This window comes from Poeciliopsis prolifica, unplaced genomic scaffold (genome assembly GCF_027474105.1).
Source record: "Poeciliopsis prolifica strain line A6 unplaced genomic scaffold, Auburn_PproV2 SCAFFOLD019, whole genome shotgun sequence".
Lineage (NCBI taxonomy): Eukaryota > Metazoa > Chordata > Actinopteri > Cyprinodontiformes > Poeciliidae > Poeciliopsis > Poeciliopsis prolifica.
This window is the reverse complement of record NW_026562394.1, coordinates 4004755-4025656: the sequence shown is the minus strand read 5'-3', so window position 1 is coordinate 4025656 and position 20902 is coordinate 4004755. Positions and strand designations below refer to the sequence as shown.

General features: G+C 37.8%; 1 protein-coding gene across 2 annotated transcripts; it reads right to left on the bottom strand.

Annotated features, from left to right (window-relative positions):
* Positions 1-4350: 4350 nt before the first annotated feature.
* On the bottom strand, positions 4351-15709 carry cchcr1 (coiled-coil alpha-helical rod protein 1). 2 transcript variants are annotated; one of them, XM_055043600.1, is made up of 19 exons: positions 15362-15706; positions 13807-14107; positions 13555-13716; positions 12383-12500; positions 11976-12158; positions 11546-11709; positions 11327-11441; positions 11031-11141; positions 9504-9647; positions 9322-9432; positions 8970-9076; positions 8778-8890; positions 8599-8671; positions 8295-8413; positions 8004-8192; positions 5365-5466; positions 5039-5184; positions 4838-4955; positions 4351-4722 (listed from the first exon to the last, which is right to left on the bottom strand). In XM_055043600.1, exons 1-19 carry the CDS (start codon positions 15546-15548, stop codon positions 4589-4591), a joined length of 2697 nt encoding a protein of 898 aa, XP_054899575.1. In that variant the 5' UTR covers positions 15549-15706; the 3' UTR covers positions 4351-4588. The 2 variants fall into 2 exon arrangements, 1 of the variants encoding a protein (XP_054899575.1); XR_008606875.1 differs by lacking the exons at positions 4351-4722; positions 4838-4955; positions 5039-5184 and adding an exon at positions 7096-7185 and having other exon boundaries at positions 5380-5466; positions 15362-15709.
* Positions 15710-20902: the final 5193 nt, after the last annotated feature.

The window sequence follows — 20902 nt, the reverse complement described above, 5'->3', positions numbered from 1 at the left end:
TACACAGCTGGTTTGTTTAACGCCTGATGGAACATGTCTGCAAGTTCTCCATCACTTCATTGGATTTTTCTCTTTTGGGCTACTTTTCACACTCCAATTGTTAATAAAAGTTGTCTTTGCTTTATTACCTTTACAATCTAACTTTCCTCAGTGGACTGAAATGCTAATAAAGTATTTATGAGTTTCCTCAAACATGACGCACTGCCCCCTTCTCTCCTGCTCTCTCTAAAGATTTATTAATGTGTTTCTCCAGGCTGTTTCATGCAACACTCGTTTTTGTCCAACTCAAATGCAGAGGTTGAAAAAAATAAAATAATATAAAAACGTAAACTTGAACAGGCGATGATCCAAAATGTCTTGGTTGAGAATTATTTTCAGTATATGAATGTGAACAACTCTGTTTATGTCCTGCAGGAAGGATATGCTGACGCAGGGCTTTACTAAATTCATAACTGTCAAGCAATTTCTCCTTTTGTTTCAAGTTTAAACTGCAAAAACGTTTGTGCATTTTATGTGCTTGTTATTTTATGTGACTAACCAAGACTAAAAAGTTCATGATGTGGATTCCATCATAAAATAAAATAATAACAAAAATAAATAAACATGATTTTCCTATTTGTTTATGAACAAAATCTTTGGCAAACATTTACATTCTTCCTCCTTTAATCCGATTTCTTAAATTTAATTATCTTCAGAAGCTATCTAATTACTAAATGAGTTCAACTATGCCTGATTTAAACTCAGTCTAAACCCAGTTGTTCTGTGAAGGCTTCAGAGGTTGTTTATAAAATATTAAACAGCAGAAGGGAGTCCAAAGAACACAGCAGACAGAACAGGGAGAAAGTTGTAGAGAAGTTCAAAGTTGGGTCATAAATATCTGAAGCTCTGACCGTCTTAAAACCCATCATCTAAAAATTGAAAGAATAGGCTTCATCTGAAAACTCACCGAAATACGACCGTCCGCTGAAAACCTCCTGGACAGCCTGGAGAGGGAGCGTCGATCAGAAAAGAGTCTCGTTGCGCCTCTGGAGGAGGTTCTGTTGACAAGACAACAAACAGTAATGCTGCTCATCACTCTGAACACACCTGAAAGGTGAAACTGAAACAAATACAGATGCTTGATCCTGTTCTCATGCCTGCCATTGTACAAAAACACAAGAATCCAATTTATTTTGTCTTTTACGCCACTATTATTTGCCACTTTAAACTAGTTTGTTCCATAAAATCTCAACTTTAAAGTTTGTGGTCGTGATGTAACAAATGTGAAATAATTAGAGGTTTAATTAGTTTTACGCAGCACCGTAATGGAAACGCCTTTCGTTAGTAATTTTAATATGACTTAGAAAAATGGTCGATTATACACTATAATGCTATTATATAGCTAAAAAAAATAAATGAAAAAAGTTTTATCAGAAAACCAGAAGCAGAGACCAAATTAAGTTGACACGACAAAGCAATAAAAGGCCTCAATGATGAATTTGTGGACATAAAAACCTTGAAGTCATAAAGCTTTAGTTGAGCTGCAGGTAAATAACCAAAGAATAGCAACCAGTAAAACATACTGGCCTTACTGGAATTCAGATTGTATTTCAATAATAACCAAAGTCAGTTTAAACAGGTTTAGATCGTTTTAGATGTTGACAGTTTTGACAAGACTGCCCTCTGCTGGATTTAAGATGCATAAGAGGATGTGGTTGAAGCAGCTCTGCTGGAACAGCTGCTAACATGACAAGGAATTATTAATCTTACTGGGATATTTATGACATGTACGGTACACCACTGCTCGCAAGATGAGATTTTAAATCCAAGCCACAATATCACCCTGATGATCAAAGGTTAAATATTAATTATAGTGACAGTAAATTATATATAATCTGGCACAGATTTAGAGTGAAATTGTTTCACTGTTTTTCTACTTTATTTCTCTGATCTTGCAAGTCAAATATAAGCAGGACAAAGTTTCTCAAGCAGCATTATTCCTCCGAACTATTGCACGCCAAGCGTTTGTCCGTTGCTTGGAATGATGAATCACCACCCGAAGTAATAAGTGTCCCAGCAAATTATCTCAGAGAAGAAGAGTCAGGAGTTTATTAGTGCGCTCACTCTCACCGGGATCTCCATTAGTGGGCTTTACCTGAGGCCTGAAACTTTGAACTACTGCGAAATTTACTGGAACCCATGACAGCATGACAAATCGCACAATTATTTGGTTTATCATGGAGTTTATCATCATTCCACATGACTGCTCTGTATTAAAGAATTTTGAATAGAGCATACACACACATTTCACCGTCCCACAATATGTTTCCCTAGAAAATGTTCACAAATCTTACAAATCTGCTATGAATGGTCAGGACAACGACTGTGCATAAAAGCACTAAATCAAAAAACACAGATTCGGGAACACATGTGCAGTACAAACACTTTCAAAATTCAGTTAAAGTTGAACTGTTTGTCTGTGTAGGATTTGGTGGGACTGTCTGTAAAATCAAAACTCAATGACAGGTAGCAGAGGGGGCATTTCTTCACTTAGCTCCAGAAGTCTTTAGAACAGAAAGATAAGCCTCTCTGGGCAAAGTGTTGACATTCAGCCTTGAACCAGGATCCTGGGGATTTTTTCAAAGGTCAGTGGTCACGCTGTCCCTGTTGCTGTTCCTCAGGTAGGTTGTTTTTCCCAGGGGAAACTGTGTGAAACTGTGTTTACAGCTCACTGATGAACTGGAAATGTCAAGCACACAGATGGAAGTCTAAAAATGCCCTTTTAAAAAAAAAAAAAAAAAACAACTTCTGAGTTTTGTTAATGGTGCATCTATTAACAACACTACAAAGCATGAAGTTACCGAGCATCTTGGTGACTTGCAGCATTCTGGTGACTTGGTGGAGCTCTGCTTCCTGGTTGTCCTCCCTGACTACATAGTGACGCAACAAAAGCAGTATGTGTGTTTTGGTAACTTTTTTCTGAAAACTCTCCTTTGAGTCTCATACAGACATGACGGATGTTTTTGCAGATTTGGTCTTTCTGGCAGGTTATTAGCAAGCAGTCCAGCTCTTCCAACCACTGGTTAAAAAGGGTGTTGAGGGGATTATATTTAAAATCAAGTTTGTTTTAGCTTCATATAATGTTATTTCCTCAATTTGAAGGCGACAAATTATGAAGTCAAATCTCTTCATGTTTGATAAGTACAGCATTTTTAAAACTGAAGGTAACAGTTGACTATAAAATACATAATACCAGTCTTTTTAGAGAATCTGAACTACAAAAGCTCATCAGTTTCCCGTTGTCTTTTCCTTTTTGTTTTTAAGTCATAATCACATTTATAATTGACGGTTCATTAAGAGGTGCCATGTCAGATCTAAGGAGAGCTGTAGCACCACCTAGAGCTTCCATTGATGCAAACAGGTCAGGCAGAAAGAAAAAGGCATTTAATGTGAGATTAGGTTTTAAAATGTCCCAGGCTTTAAACACGCAGCTTCTAATCTACACTGACAGATCAGAAAAACCTAAAAGAACCATGATAACTGTAGAGCGGCTGCAGAGACCCACAGACCAGGAAGGCGAATCCTCTAGGCTGTATGGGGGAGTAGAAATAAGAAAGCCATAAGACGTCCAAAGTACAGTTTGCCTCCAACCACGATGGAGGGGATGCTTAGTAGACGCGTGGAAGAAGGTGTCATTTAATGTATTGCAGTCTAGACTCCAGGTTTGATGGAAAACAGTAAATAGAGGGCAAAAACGAAACCAGCCAGGTATTGCAAGAGACTTGCACAGAATGCTACAAAAAAAACCTCACAGACTGCTGTTAAAATATTATTTTTTCTGATATCTAAAAATGAGATGAAGACAAATCATTCCTTTCTGATTCAATTTAATAATTGCCTTCTTTGGCATACCATGTACTGGAATGACCGTACTGCCGATGCTACCGAGCAAAAGATCTCCACCATCCCCCAAAACTTTAGGGGATGCCAGAAATTTTCTTTGGAAGAAAAGGATTTTGTATTTCAACCAAACGTCTGAGACCAGACATGGAGAATATACGTAGCTGTTAAACCAGCATTAACCTGAAATCCCTGATTCTCCTTCAGCATAGCTATCAGGCATGCATGCTTTATTTGAAAGACTTCTCTTCATAATAAACTATGGAAATAATTTTTCCAATTATTGATGTCTGCCTTATTGTATCACGGTGTGATGAGGGTTTTCACCTTCTGCTCTGACTGTTACCTTCGACAGTAAGATCACTTAGATTATTTGGAAACTCTCAAAGAAAAAACACAACACCATAGCCAACTATACTGTACATAGTTTTATTGAAAAAGGGAACTACAAGAATTTAAATACATAAGAATTTAAATACATATTTTCGGTAGATAAAAACCCAGTATGTTTTGACAGATTTATAATTTAGTAAAACACATTTATACAGTCCCAGCACACCTTGGCTGTTACATCCCTAAGCACAGGTTTTCTGATGTCTGGCTCGGCCACCTGCTCCAGTAGGCTTTAAGAGGCTTCAACACCACTTCCCACCTTTTTGTACAAATGTAATGCGCCTCCTCCTTGGCTTCAGTGACTCATCTCCAGGTATTACTTGTGCAGACTGTCTGCTGTTGGTTTCACACCGCCGTCGCTCTGTCCGTCTTCCTCTGCAGAGTCCTCTGAGCTGTTTACCACGGCAGCGCTGAGAGTATGGAGCTCCTCCAAAACGCTCAGCAGTCGCTCTGTGAAGACAGACAGGCTGCTGGTCAGACCGGAAGCACATGTGTAAATATCAAAACTTCAAAAAAACACAAGGTACATGTCAGACGCATGTAGGATGAGGACATTTATTAATACCTGTAGGTAGATGGGCTCCTGGTGGGTTTTCTTGATTGCGGTGAGGAAAAGAGTTTTGTCCAGCTGTTGGGTGACCGTGCCTATAGTCTCCTGTCGGCCATCTTTCAATAACCCTGAACTGAAAAAAAGTTACTTTATGTAGTGAAGGAAAAATAAAAACATTCAAATGTTTTTTTGATTTTTTTTTTTCTTGTTTCTTACAGAAACTGAGTCATTGCTCTGCTCCCTCCCCTTCGGTTGTTTATTAAATGCTTCAAGCTTCGTCTTGTCAACATTCAAATGTCGGGTTTCTCTCGTCTCATCACGTCTCCTCGCTGCCTCTCTCTGAAACTCCCGCAAAGTCATAACTGCAACCGACAACACAGACATCTCATAAACCACGGGGACAAGCTGGTATATTACGCCGCTACACACTATGCAAACAAATCCAGTCGTGTTATATCACAGCCAGCATTAAAAATATAACTTCCTTCTCTTACATTAAGGATGTGTCTGGCCTGAGGCGGCAATGGGGCCAAGTACAATACCTGCTTTGGTGTGTTCTCTCCTGGCCGCATTACGTTGGGCCTCCATCTCTCTCAGTTTCTCTTCACATAGGTTTTCAACCTCGGACACTCTTTCATGCAGGGCTGAACGAGAAGAAATTGTAACAATAATAATAAAAAAAAAGCAAAACCCAAACCACCACAATAAAGAGGCCAAAGAAAGGCACAACTGTTTCATGTATAAATCAAACTGTTGGTTACAAGCATGTCTCCAGTTGACTCCCTGTAACTGCAGCCTTCCCATCCCCTTAAAATCTGTTATTCATGTCAGCTACGAGTGTAGCCTGGAATCTTGGCTCTATGCTCCAATCATTTTTTTTCTCTTTAAAGCACAAATATCCATGTATTTAAAAGAAATCTAATGGGACAAAGCATCACAAAGCAGCACTTAACTGTGAAAAGAAAAATGAAAAATCTGAGAAGTGTGAGGTGCATTTACGTTCCACCCTCCTAATTCTGATACCTCAAATAAAACCAAATCTTACACCATTTAGTCAAATTGTCAAGCTTTATACCCTCAATATATAATGCACTTAATAGTGAATAATTCGGTTTTAAAATTAGATTTAGCTTTTAGAGCTAAAAGATTGTGAAAACCTTTCTTGAATGAAACATTCTATTTATAGAAAAAAGGATTTACTTTGTGGCTTAATGACAAAGAAATCACTTAAAATAAAATCTTTCATTATTAGTGTCGTCCTGTTGAGACATTCATTGCAGAATCTGCATAAAAACACACAGAAAACTTACTCAAACTGTCTCTTTTGTTCAAAGTTACTGGGAGCTTCTCAGGAAGCTATTAGTACAGCCACGTTTCAGGCCTTTGACTTAAACTGACAAATTTGGCAGCGAGAGCATAAATCGGAGCAGAGACCTCATGATAACCACTTTTCCAGCCTCCTTATAAACGTGCAAAGAATGGATTAGTCAAAGTATTTTAAAGCATATTCTGTTTGAAAGGTGAACTGTAATGGTGAGCTGAGACTGCCGCCAATAAATGATTCAAACTCATTATAGCTCTGGCCCCTCAGTAATAAGTATTGGAAAGAGAAGTGCAGGAAAGATTATTTAAAGAACCCTTGTGGAAACTGAAGAGGGCCTCAGAGAACCAGGAATGTAAGTGATTACTAAAGCAAAACGCACCTAAAGCAGAGCCAACTTTAGTCTCTGTGCCACTTGCTTGCAATAAAAAAAAAGTGCAACACAGTTTGGGAATATTCATCCTACATTTGGATTTGGTTGTTTTGGGCCAGAGGGAGAATCAAACCGTGTGTCAGTGTGTCGTACGTAGAGATGTTTGAGGAGCTCAAGGAGAATTTATGCTGTAGCAGCTAACAAGCAGCACTCAGCTATATGAATGGAGAATGACCGACTCTTTATAAGTTGGTACGACTCGGGAACCCAATTTAACTGCACCAGAGTTTGAGAAAATAATCTGATGCTACCCAATTAATCAAACATAATTATTGTTTCATTTAGACTAATCATAGCTGGAAAAACAAATCCTACAAATTTTTCATTTCAGTATTCCAGGTTGACTGACCCAAATTTCACTGTTTTCTGTCCTGCACTCTCAGGCAGGTTTTTACTGCGTTTATGTTAAAAAGAATCAGTCATAATGATGCTCTAAAGTATAGTGTTTTGTTGGGCAGTCCTCTAAAAGACAACAACTGGATTAGATTGCTGTTTACGGCAGTGTGGGTCATCACATGCCTGCCAAATGGTCATCCAGCCATGCCTGCACATCTGCGTCACATCCACAAGAGTCCTACTTATTCAGAACCAAGTTTCTGCTGCGACCTTCTGAAGTACAAAATAAACCAGAAAGAAAGCAAACATTTAAAAGGTGGAATGATCATGTAACTTCAGTACATTTATGGCCTATTAATGATAATTATTTTTTGTGCTTATTTGGAGAATTTAGCAATAAAGAACTTTTTTTTCTCAGAATCAAGTAGGAAACAGGACAGAGACATTGGGACAGTAATAGTTAACTAGATTTTGGCTTAAAAAGCCTAAATTGTAATAATATATTATACATAGCATTTATTTATTATCCCATAAATAATTTAAAATGTTGCTCTTGAACAACAGCACAAAACATGAACAGGGTAGTTTTTACAAAGATACTAAGAGTTTTCATCACTATATTTTTTTCTTGATAATGAAACAGTTTAAGAAATAAAACTGTAATAATAACAACATACATAATTGACAGGTTACATGTATAAATTATGACTTACTAGATTTTATTAGGTTAATTTAAGAAAAAAATTTACTCTATTTATGCATTTATTAGCAAAACACATTTATCAAGTGTATGTTCACTAGTGGATATTTATTTTTGCTTTGGGAACTGGTTCTTATTTTTCAAATCATTACAGCTGTTTTGCAAGAAGCTGCTACTCTTTGATTCTGAAATCAAAGAACATTGACTATTTCTGATTTCCAGAATCCAATGTGCAATTAAGATTGTAACAAACCCTCAAATTGTTTCACTGCAGCTCCGGATTACCTGGGTCTTCATGTGTGACCCCAAGTGTGAAGTACGACCAGAGGAGGAGAAACAAGGAAGAGAAAAAAAAGGGCAGTGAAGGATCCTAAAATAGCCGCTGCCTCACCATGCTCGCTTTGCTCTTGCTGGCGAAGCAGTTCACAGCGGAGTCTCTCCAGACTGGCGTTGCTCTCCTCCAGCTGGGCTTGGATCTCCTGCAAGCTTTGCTCAGCCTGCTCCTTAGCAGCCACAGCCAGCCTGACCTCCGTGCAGCTGTGTTCCCGGTCCTGCTGCTGCTGCCTCACTTTACTCTCATCTGTGAAGGACATACATTTTTTTTTTTTTTTAAATCACATTCATCAGCTTAAACATGGATTCACAGTAAATTATAAATTGCATTTCATTAAAAGGGTCTCACATTGTTCTTTTAGGTCGGCCAGGGCTTTCTCGATGAGCTCTGGGGTTCTTCTGAGCTCTTGAGCCAGTTTGTCTCTCTCTTCGCACACCGATCTGTGCTCGATTTTCAAGTTCCTGATGCTGCCAGGCAACAAGAACCAAGATGGATGAGAAAAGGGGTAGAGACTTGAGGCTAAAAGAATCATTGAGAGGAAGTGACTTTCTGTATGCATTGCTTTGTAAAAAACCCCAAAACAAGACAATGTTTCACAATTCTTTACCAGTATGAAATGCAAGAAACCCCCCCCGGAAATTTCAAATTCTACCTGTCGTTATCCTGTTCCACGTATTTGGAAGCTTGCTCTACTTTCTTCAGAGCTGACCTCCTCATGACCAAACCTGCAAAGCAAAAAGACTAATCTCTGGATATGAACTTTCTCTTCCACATAAACGGTACCCACATTAAGCTAACAACAATCAACAACCGCCTCCAGCGCATCACTACCTTGGATTATCTCCACTCTCCTATTGGCAAAACAAAGTCTCTGCGCACAACTGCTCAGCCTTGCTTTAGCTGCTTCCACTTCTGCCAGCTTGATTTCAAATTGCTGCTTGAACCTGTAAATCAGGAATTTGCTACAGTTAAAAAGTTATCTTCGATAAAAACATTTGAGAAATCTTGATGATGTCATTGTACCTCTGAAGAGCCTCTGTCAGGGTTTTATTGCCAGCCTCTACCATCAGGTTCTGTGACTTCAGTTCTGTGTTTTCTTTGTGAGCCTTAGCCAGGTTGTGTTTTAATGTCTATAATGTAAAAAAAAAACACATCTGTAACAGTATTTGTGGGGGACAAAAATCTGTTATGGTCACTTTTTTCCGCTCTCTTCCATTCTCACAAAGTTTTTGCGCAGTCAGCATCGCGTATCACAATGCTGACAACACTTGTGATGAACACACCTTTCCCCGTTTCCTAAATAGACCCAAATGTGTGGTGTGTCATCAGGTTTCCAGATAACAACGTAAATCACATCGGCTGCTCTGGTGCTCACCTCATTTTCCACTCTCTCCATGTCCAGCTCAGCTATTCTATCATGCAGACTGTGCTGAAGCACGTTCGCTCGGTGCTGCTCCTGCTGTAGCTGCAGCTCCGTGGATTTCACCTGAACCGAGCGATAACTCACATTATCCCCCACTCAAACATTCTGGATTAGACAGATAAAGTTTTACATACTTGTGAGAGAAGTTCGTCTTTCTCTCTTCGTATCTCGATGTCTTTTGAGCGAAGCTGGACGCACAGCTTGAACACTTTCTCCCTCCACAGATGAAGCACCTGAAGGCCCCCACATCCACTCTTCATCAGAGGATCTCCTGAAGTCTGCAATAAACTCAAATATCAATAACTATAGCCAAAGAGAATTACAATAATTTCAGATTGTTATATTTATTTCCAAAGGTAGACATTTATGAAGTTTATGGAAGAATGTAGAAGTTTGTTTCAATGACTGACTTCTCCACAGATTTATGTACCGTCTGTAAAGATATTTTTAGTGTTGTATAAGTAACCTCAACATTTGATGTAATTGTTTCCCTTTGGCTACAGAGCTGTAGTTCCTTAAACTTCTACCAGTTCAAAGCAAAACTTTGGTCATTTAAGTCTGTAAACTGGTTAAACTGTCACTATAACAGTATAATATGAGAGAGATAATCTGTGGAAAACAAAGAAGCTCCTCTGGCTCCTCTCTGTGGTCCAGCAACCATCTTCAGATGGTTTTCCTGGAACCCTGATGTTTGAATCCATCTACTGGCACGTGTTTCCAGGAATTGAATCTTATAGTCAGTGCTTTATTATGCAACAGTGCATGACTGAAGAGGAACTTCCTCTTCAAAAGATGAACATTTCTTTACACTTAAGATTTTAAGGCATTACAAAATGTTCAAAACAATGTTTAGCTTAACTACCTGTAATGATGGCATTCAAAACTTAAAGTGTTGAAGACCATACAGCCCAATTCAAGTCAGCCGAGGGAATTGGGGTTTTGTGCTTTTGCCTGACATTATTTCCTGTCCCCACTTCAACCCTCTGCGACCTCCAATGGAAAAATGAGCAAGTTGATGATTTATTTAGCCTTCCTTCACATTTAGTGGCCCCCCTGATAAAGATGTGTGAAAAGCTCTGGAAATGGATTCATCTTTAATATCACTCGTTTAACCTCAACAAGAAATTTTAGAAAAGTCCAACTTTTAATTTGAGCATATTTTTTTCAGCAAGTAAAAATGAAAAAAAAAAAAAACAAATAAAATAAGCAAATAAAAAGAAATGATTTATTATAATTGTTTGTCGTTGGTTTTGTTTTTTTTTTGTTTTTATTACAAAAACATTGCTAACATGTTTTATTTTCTACAGGATGGAAAGATACAGAGAAAGGGCTTTCAAACAGTTCCTCTAGATTATCCAGAGTCCTGAATCTTTTTTGAAGAACAACTATTTGTGGCACTTGTAATTTGACGTATTATAAAACAAATCAGTTTACTCAAACTAAATGTCAGGGGGAGATTTTTCTGTTGCAAAAAATACATGTTTATCTTTAACCTTTTTACGACGGGTGCCAAAACATTTTCCTTCACACCTGGATGTTCTAGTAAGATTTTCTTTGAAAACGTTACAGAACGCTGGAGATGCAGCAAATGCTTTAAAAGGCTTCTGACCTGCATTACTGTGCAGAGGAGGAGGGGCTGGGGGGGGGACCAAAACACTCACACTTTTCACTATCTCCTCTTCTTGGAGGGCGAGAATCTCATTCACAGACTTAAGCCTGACTGTCAGAAGCTCTGTGGTCGTCTCAAGAGTCGCTTTCTCTTTGCTCAGCCTCTGCAAAATAGACAAGATTAGAAGAGAAAAGCTGTGGATTATTGTGATACAAGTGTCGCTGCATAAATTAGGTTTTCACTTGCTTAGTTACTGCTTCTTTTAATAATGTGAAAAAAGAAAATAAAAGTGTCACGCAGCAACATCGCGAAGGTTCATTCGATCAGTATAGTTTAGATTCTCTTCACCTCAACAGCTTCATTTAATCGCTCTCTCTCTCCTTTCTCGGGGGCGAGCTGGCCGATGTAATTTCTGAGGCTGTGCAGTGTTGTAGATTGTGTCTCAAAGGCTTGTCCCATTTGGCTGAAATATAAGCAACATTATCAGACAAAGAGGAAAACAAGGGAATCTCACTACAAAGTGCTTTAGATGCTTTGCTCCATTTGGTTTTAAATTAATTGTGGTACCTTAAATGTTCTCTCAGCTCGTCTCTCTCTGTAGATACCTCCATCAGAGCCCTTTTCAGCTGCAGCACTTCAGCGGTCAGTGACTGAAGTCTGTCCTGTAGGTCATTGTTTGCTTTTCTGACTGCACCCAGCTCTGCACGATGGGATACATTCAACTGCTGAAGCTGAGAGAAAGAGAGGAGACAGGCAAACAAGGAGAATTTTAGGGCACCAACAAATAATGATGCAATAGCTTAAGGTGAAGGTTTCACTCCACTTGCTTCACCGTTTCAGCTCAGCTGAGTTGATGCCATCTAATGAGCATTTGTTAGTCACATAGCATTTGCCTAAAAGGAAGATAATTACAATTTGGATATAAAAAGTTTAGGTTTGTGACTGTTTATATTTCCTAAAAAAAAAAAAAAAAAAAAAAAAAGAATGAATGTCACACCTCCAGTTCATGTTTCTTCTTCAGTTCCTCACTTTGCTCCATCAGTCTGAGACCGTGCTGTTTGGTCTCCTCTTGAGCCAGCAGCCGGCTCATTTCGGCCTTAAGAGTGAGCTCCCTGGATAACTCCTCGTTCCTCTCTGCCTCTCTCCTTAGCTCACTGGACTCTATCTGCAGTTTCTCAACCTGCAAAAGAGATTTCAGGCCAAACAACAGAAACACCCTTAATTTCTGAGTCTTATCACTTTAAAACCTGCTAAATTAGGCTATTAGTAAGTCTGAAAGCTGTATTAAAAGAGCAGAGTGTCTTGCAAAGATGAGTGTTACAAGATGAGGATGAGTGTAACTCCCAGGTGGCTGTTGTCTGCTGGAGTGTCGAAATGAAATGTTTTGTCAGTCAACATCATTACCTGTAAGCTCATTTCCTCCTTCTGCTCACTGCTGAGGCTGAGCTCCTCTCTGAGTCGGTCGAGTTCAATCTTAGTCTTTGACAGTTCTTCATGCATCATTTCCATCTCCTGCCTCTGTCTGCTCCCACATTAGGTTGATTGAAAAGAAAATATATATATTTATGGCTCATAGTTGATAAATGTGCAAGTCCAAAAGTGTCACAATCCAAAAAAAGAGATTAGTTATCATCATTTTTACAATTAATAATTAAAATGGCATTTTGAATAAATAAACATGTCAATATTTAATTAAATATGTAATTAAAATGAGGAATAAATAAAATTTTGAATGTAACTGTAACTCTGTAAAAGTATAGACACCAGCTGGTCAAAAGTATATACAATGGCTGACCATTTTATTAAAGCTGCAGTATGACATATTTTCCTGATACATAGTGCCATTTTATAGCACAATCAAGTAACTGCTAAATTCAGTTGTTAAAAAAAGCAAAATATACATCAAATACAACTTTTAAAAAATTTGACTTTGAAATTTGAGGCCTTGAAATTGGGGTTGTCGCTTTAAGTAACTCCTACTTTTTCTGAAACTTCGCCTTGAGAAAGTCCTCACAACAGCTCTCCTCTGTTATTAACCCTTTTAAAAGGTTTTAACCAAGATTTCACTGAGAAGTATGTTGTCTAATTAGCTCAGCCGATGTGCAGTTCCAGCAAGTGTTTCCTAATTGCTGCTGGCTAGTCTGAAGGAGCTGAATGGGGGAGTCGCAGAGGAGGACTGCATTGTGAGGCAGAACTTCGGAAGCTTGGAAATTGCAGCTTTTAGGAGCTGCATCTAAGGTGCCACTAGATTGACCACCGTGCTTTGTGAATGGCTGAACAGCTAAAATTTGAAGACTGGCGGATTAAATTAACACGCTCATGTGCTGCATGAAATATTTAATTTACTAGGGATACTACTTGCATGCTATGTGCAACTAAAATAAACATTTATGTTAATATAAACTTGACACACTATTTTCCAATTACTTTTCACTTGGAAACAATTTATGACACATAAGAATCTATTGCTTTATTTATTAATTAAATTGTGGCACTTTTGACTCTCCCTAAAGTCGAACAAATGTAAAACTAAACTATGACAAAATTTTATTGCACAACATAAACTGTTCAGATACCTGCTCAAAGTGATGTCCTTGTCTCTCAGTTCTTCCCTGTACCTTTCTAAGGTCTCCTTTAGGGCCTCCACTTGACCCTTTGACCTCTCAGCTTCGGTCTTGAGCTTCTCTGCCTCCCGTAGCCACTCTGAGTCCCATCGAGACCACTGTTCACTCCACTCTCTAGAAATGCATTTCAATAGAGTACAACATCCAAACCACCTGTGCTCATTTTATGGCTGACAATATTTCAAAGAAACACAATGGACATACCGCATTCCAACATCTGACTGGGGATCTGCAGACAACCCTCCTCTTCTGCTGTTTCCTTGTAGCATCATGATTCTCTGTTTTTCCTTCTTCATCTCAAAAATTTCCTCCGGGGTCTGTGTGATGGCGAGCCATGGTTTGACAATGCTGGGAGCCCCTGGTGGTGTTCTTGTTATTGCTTGGTTGATCCAGCGCATGTGTGGAGGATGTGCTTGGGATGTTGATCCTGAGGTTGTCTGTGCTTCAGTAGATGGGACAGTCGATGCAAAATGTGACGGGGGCACAAGATCCTCCTGAATATTCCCTAAATTAAGTTACACAAAGTATAAATAGACATGCATTAATGAGCAGTACAAACTATCACTAAGTGTTCCTCGTTTTTCAAAGCAAAACTTGATCAAATCCTAAGGGGCATCAACATAGTGGATTCAAACTGTATGACACATTGGACTTCTAACATAATCGTAGTAGAAAAATTTTACCTGACAAAATATTTTCATAGCAGCTTGGCTTGAAATGATAAATGAAAATTTCTAGACAATAAAATCAGCCAATTCCAGTCTGAACTTGTTCTTTTCACAAACTGCTCTACTATAAAAGATTTCTGTAAAAAGTTTAATTTAAAACCACTGAGATGGACCTAAATAAATTGTGAAATTTTACTGAATATGTTCATCATTTATATTTAGGTTACTTGAAAAAGCAAATATGATAACTCTAACTTTGTCAACTCAAATGTGTGCTTTTATGTGCGACTTCAATGGTTTTAGATCCAGGATACATAATTTTGACACCAAAAATATATGGTAGGTTCAAAAAACTGTGGATTCAGTATGAAAATTTCTGTTTCCCATTCAAACCTCGTTATATACTTTAATGGAAACTTTCTTACAACGAAGCAAATGATAGGGAATAAAGTAGGAACATTTTGATCTTAACTGAATAATGTCACACTAAACCAGTTTCAGAAGCAGACTGACAGCGTTATTGTGATGCATCATGGGGCTTGTAGTTTTGTCACAGAGTAAAAACAAACTACATTTCTAAGCCAAAGCATAAATAATTAAACAGCCAAGAAAATAATAGCTAGATCAACAGATATGTAGAAGCAAATGTACAAAATTAAGACAAACACAAATATTATTCAAGACACAGTATTGAAAAAGCTGGCCATCATAGTAACAAATTGAGATTTTTCAATTTAAAACCTTCAAAGCTGCGATATTTTCTAAAATCCAAACACGGTTCGCACACAGCAGCAGCCGTTCAGAGAACAAATAAACATCTTTGAAGGACGAAAGTGATTGAAAGTAAGCAAATATAACATTTTATATTTATTTTTTTTTTTTTACTTGATGTAACTAGAAGCATGTTTCCATTGAAGCACTTTAAAGCCTGGGGCGAGTTTTATCGAGACTAAATAATTTATAAACTATACAAAATCTGACTGTGACGTCACGTTTTTAATAGATACCAATTAAAAACGGGCAGGTAGGGTAGAAAAGCTAAACCGAGATTAATCGAACATGATGTCGAAATAAAGTTACACGGAACGTACGTGGTGAAGTGAAGTCAGTTGGCACTATAAGCCTCTCCTTTCCGAAAATGTGCTTTTCCATGTGCAACAGGAGCCTGGAAATCCTACAGAAAACGGGAAACTGTTGGAATTGTTCGGACGAACGTTGCCGTTTTCCTCTCCGTCGTGTTACGTCAGGCTCCGTTGCCGTAGTAACGCGTTCTAGCATACCAGAGGTGACCGCTAGCGTTACATTTTAACTTTAGCTTTACTTTCCGCTCAAAACACACTCGACACGACGACGTTTGCTACGCAGCGTGTCTTCATATTTTGACAAAAAACGTTCAAACGCTTCTTCAGCAACAGGCGCAGTGCATCACGGGAAAGTGGAAGGAAGTTACCCAGAAGTAACTTCGGGTGTTCCTTTTCCCTAAGTACTGTCTGGCAGGTTTTAGCCTCCCAGTGGCTGAAGCGCTTGACTGTCAGGTCCTGGTGGCACAGTTTGGACTTTTGCGTATTTATTTTGCACATAAAAGTTTATATAGAGCTTAGCAAAATGAGGACCAGGAAAGATTAGCTATTCAAACACATTGATGCGCTATCATCACATACTTTTAAGGGAAAGGAGGAGAAAAGGTCAAGAATTCAATAAAAGTCCTTTTTTATTATTTATATAACAATAAATAATTAAAACAAATAATTGTTTCAATTCAAATCAATTAGAACATTTTATATAATACAATCGAAATGTTGAAATTCCAATTCAAAAATAACCAACACCATAAAAAAGAGTTCCGATGCATTTCCTTCACAAACACAGTGCGAATGCTGTAAGCTGAATATATTTGGTGAAAATTGCTGAATAATTTGAAGTAAATTGCAGAAATGTAAGAATTGGACAAAATGCATATAAGAAAAGCTGTTGTAAGCAAGAGGAGCTAAAATTTTCAGCAGAGCTCTGCTTTCAGATCTATACTCACAGAAAATAAGATAACATTAGGTAAAGAGCTTGTTCATCGACAAGTTACTGTGCTCTGTGAGAGAATCATATGCTTTATAGCATGCTCTGTAGTACTAATATTTGACATTGTCTACAGCCAATACTAAAATTAGCCTTTGACAAATTTTGGACCCTCTCACAGGAACTAATTGTCATATAAAATAGGTGACATCTAGTCTTGAATTTCCTTTGGGTTGTAAGCAATTTACAATTTATGTAGAAGCATTTTTTATTTCAGCCACATGGTTTTCTGAATCTATGTGGTAACAGTCTTCAAGAAATATTGACTTCTTTGGATCGTATTATTACTCCTTTTCTGGGAATGTTTTGACAACCAAACCATTTCTACCATACACATAGCAGGAAAAAATCTTTGTTGTAGGGTTGTAGAGTTGTAGGGTTTAAAAATTGAATGCAAAAACTTATAAAGCTGTTTTCTGCTGTTAGTGTGCTACTCATCTCTGAATTTGTTTCCATATTTGTTATCTATACCCATTGACTGTTTTTATGCCTTAAATTGTAAATACGTCTCCCTCTGACTAAAAGATCAAAATCCTAACTTCATATGAACAGTGATAAAGTGTATCTTGTGCTTTATATTTTCCTCTGGTAACAACAGCAACCATTTCTATCTGCACTTACTAACAAATATATCCTGTTCCCCACCGCTGCCATGACCCACTTTCCCCTTGGGGGTTCATTAAAGTTTAATCAAATCTAATCTATTTATGCTTTATTCAAGGGACAAAGACATTTTAGTTCAACTCATTTACATAGCTGATCACATATAGATTCAAGAGAGAGGGAAAGAACAGCTGCGACTCATGAATAATTACCTTTAATAAAAACAAAAGTATTGGGAACCATAAAGAGAGATTAGGGGTGGCATAAAGGCTGTGTATCTTATATGATTTAGTAATGAAGTACAGCACAGGAGGTGCTTACTGAACACAGTAGGAGTGCTGGAAATGTTAATAATGCACCTTTGAACTAAAGCTGTATCCCTCTGGCACAGGGCTCTCTGCAGAAGGTCCTGAAGTACAAAGCAGAGGAATAAAAGAATTAGAATGAGCCATCAGGAACAGAATGAATAAGATCTCACTCATCAACATCAGGCTTTCTGCTGAGGACAAACCATAGCTGATTGGAGCATCCTGATAAAGCCAAATATCAGATAGTGAACTGTCAACAAAAATATTCACTTCTAAATATCTGAAATCAGAATATCTCATCAGAAAAGCTGAGATTTACTTCATGTCACCATTAGTCTCTTTAATTTTTATGACAGGTTTTGAGAAAGCAGTGTTTACAGTTCTCTTTTTATTCTATTTTAATTATCAGCTCTATTTATTAGTCTAACATTTATTGTACAATGCCAAAATAAACACAATATAAATATGTTCTTACATAAAATGTTCCATAAATCATGCCATACATGACTGTATATGAAAAATCTAAAATAAAAACTATTAATAAAGAAATCAATGCTCCAAAATGTGGCGTACATGGGCTCTAAAAGAAATGTTTCTTTATTGGAAAGTCACATCTTCCTTTAACTGTACCAAATAAGTGATAAAACTATAAATTAGTATTGGAATACAGCTTTAATAGATGCATGTCTTTATTCGTGTAAAAAAAAAAATCCTGCGTTCTCAATTCAGCTGCCATATTTTCTCTCATTTTTATGTTTCAAAAGAAAAAGGCTGCCAGGAAAACTTGTTATTCCAATGGAGTCCCACCTTTGCTGTGTTCTCTGTGTGGAAGCTGGAGACACCCTAAGCAGATCTCCTAACACCAGGAGGTTGTTTCCAGTTTGATGGAAGAAGTCCTCAAGTTCCAAATGTGAGTAAAGAAACATCACATTTGCAGAAATGCAAATATTTTTATGGCACAGTAAGACAGCACAATAGTTCCCCGTTTTATGCAAGTCCAACAGAAAAATTTGAAATAGTGGAAAGGAAAATGGTTTATGAAATTAAAAATAAATAGTGCACATGCATAATCTGACAGTACTTGTAGAATCACCTTTTTTGAAATATGCATAGAAGCTTTGCACATACTCAAATCAACGTTTGGTAAATTCATCTTACAGCTCAAGCTCTAACTCTGAACAACCATTTTCAAGTCTTTCTTCAGATTATCGATTGTATTTAGGAATATAACCGTCATTTAATCTGTTAATTTAAAACATTTTAATCTAAACTATTCCATCGTAGCTCCGGATGCCTTTAACCTCAACAACATTGTCTTAAGTCTTGTGCAACCACCAAAAGATTTTTCTTCAAAGGTTGTCCTGCCTTTAACTCCATCCATCTTCCTATTACCTTTATCCTGGTTAAATGTCCTTTCTGAATCCGTCCAAAATCCCTGACACCCATCACGTCCCTTCACCCTTTCGCCACAGCACGCTCCCAGCGCTAGTTTTTGATTGTACGATTAACTCTATTTAATGACAGTTAATCAGCCTGTTATTGCTGAGAGAAGCAATAAAAATGCTTCTCTCAGCCCCAAGATGAAAGCCTTTCCCCAACAAGAACAACATAAAGGTCTAGTTTGTGCTGTTTAGCAATAAAATTGAACTAATTGATGCAACTGGAGGATGCCCAAATCTCTGTAAGTTATTCTTTTTTTAAGAGCCATATATTTGTGTTTGTGGGGCTTTCATTTCAGTGCACTACAATCCCAGCTATAAAGTATATTACCAAAAAGTAAATAGACTGCAGGGCCTTTTCAAAAACGTTCCATCAAAATAAATAAAAAATAGATATTGTGATAAACTTTTGCTCTTTTTTTTTTCTCGACCTTACCATCTTCACTTTCTGGATACCTGAAATGTGTTGCTGCTGGCAAGAATAAAGATGGATTTCTCTTAACAATAGCTTTCTTTCTGAAAACCATATTTTTTTAATTGCGTGACTAATAGTTTTTATCTTCACAGACCTGAGCTGTGGATCTGTGCAGGTCCTCATGAGTTACAATGGGAAACTCGGCAAGGTCAGTCAGTTTAAGTGAACAGCTGTATCTCTGTATTTTTACAGTTTATTGACCTTTTATTGGAACTGAGTCTCTGACCCATCTGTTGTCTTCCATGGTTTTTATCAGCTGGATTTATACTGAAACCATGTCACACATATGGGCTTTATTTGTCTCAAGCAATGCAACAAAACTACATAGATATTTCCGGTTGCGACGGGACAAAACTTTAACAAGTTCAACAAGTTCACAAAAGTCTTCGTAATTTCACAGAGAAGTCTAAAATGCTTGTGAAAACATCGCAAGAGTCGTTACGGTTTGATCCGTCTCTGTCATTTTGACACTTAAAAAAGACTGTTTAAATTGTTAACTGCTACTGTGGAGCTTATTGCGTTTCATTAGGAAAGAAAACTTCAAAACAAAGAACACTGGATGTGTTAGCCAACCCTTTGGTCACGGAAGCTGGTTTTCTTTATCCCCAATCAAGCTGATTCAGCCTACACTTAGGGTCTGTGTGGAGAAAGTGTCAATGACTGCAAATATGTGGACTGGAAAGTGTGTCTTTAATTAAAATGTCTCAGTATGCAAATTAACTTGGACCCTTTATATGTGACAGGGGTGCTAATAAGCACCTTGCACACATAAAAAAAGGAACTATATGAAACCACAGGGAACATGTGCCTAACTTGCTTACAATCAGCCTCATGCATTAATCAATATACTTCAGCGAGAGCAGAACTGCTATAGAAACCCATCTTTCAAACAGTGCATCCGCCTCTGAGCGTGCATGAAAAAAAATAACAACCCAGTTAGCTTTCTTTTGTACGGTAACTGAGCTTGAAAAAAATGTTGGCCAGCATTTCTCCCAAGAAGTGTGAAAATCTCCCTTCACTTATGCATCACATCCATGACCACAGGGCATTATTAAAAAAAGAAAAGTATATGGGGGAATGTCTGCTCAGTCAGCAACTGTGTCTGGCCCACACAGACTACTTACTGTAGGTTAGTGAGTTGTTGCCGTGGATCTTTGATAGCATTTTCTATGTTTATACTGGGAGAAGAGTGGAGGTTTGAACCATGTGGAGCGTTCTATTCTGGGCACAGTGCAAGAAGCAAAAATTCCTTTACTTTCCTCACCTTTGCACCTTCTTTTAAAGCCCTTACACTGTCATGACAAGGCTACATTAATACCTGAATGTCCTACTGTGTAGGTAAAAATAACCCATAATATAACGGGCTCATGCAGCAAGGGAGTTCAGGTACAGGTAAAACTTATTATTTCTTTAATACATTCAGAATCTTGTAAAAGTATTCTCACCCCTTGGACTGCTTTCCATTTTTTCTTGATATCACCGCAGACCTTAGTGGATTTGAAGACTGCAGTGAGATATTAAAAGCTTGGGATATTATTATTATTATGCTTAAAATTTCTCCCTTTCCCTATCTGGGTCTTAGTGTTGCTATTTAGAAAATTACACCATTGAACAATATTTACAAAATTTGGCTATTTCTGAAGGCAAATAACCATTTTATTATGGGTCTCTCAGAAGGGGAGCAAGCAAAGGCTTCCTTTGTGTGGGTTTTTTTTTTTTTTCCAAATCCATTTTCAT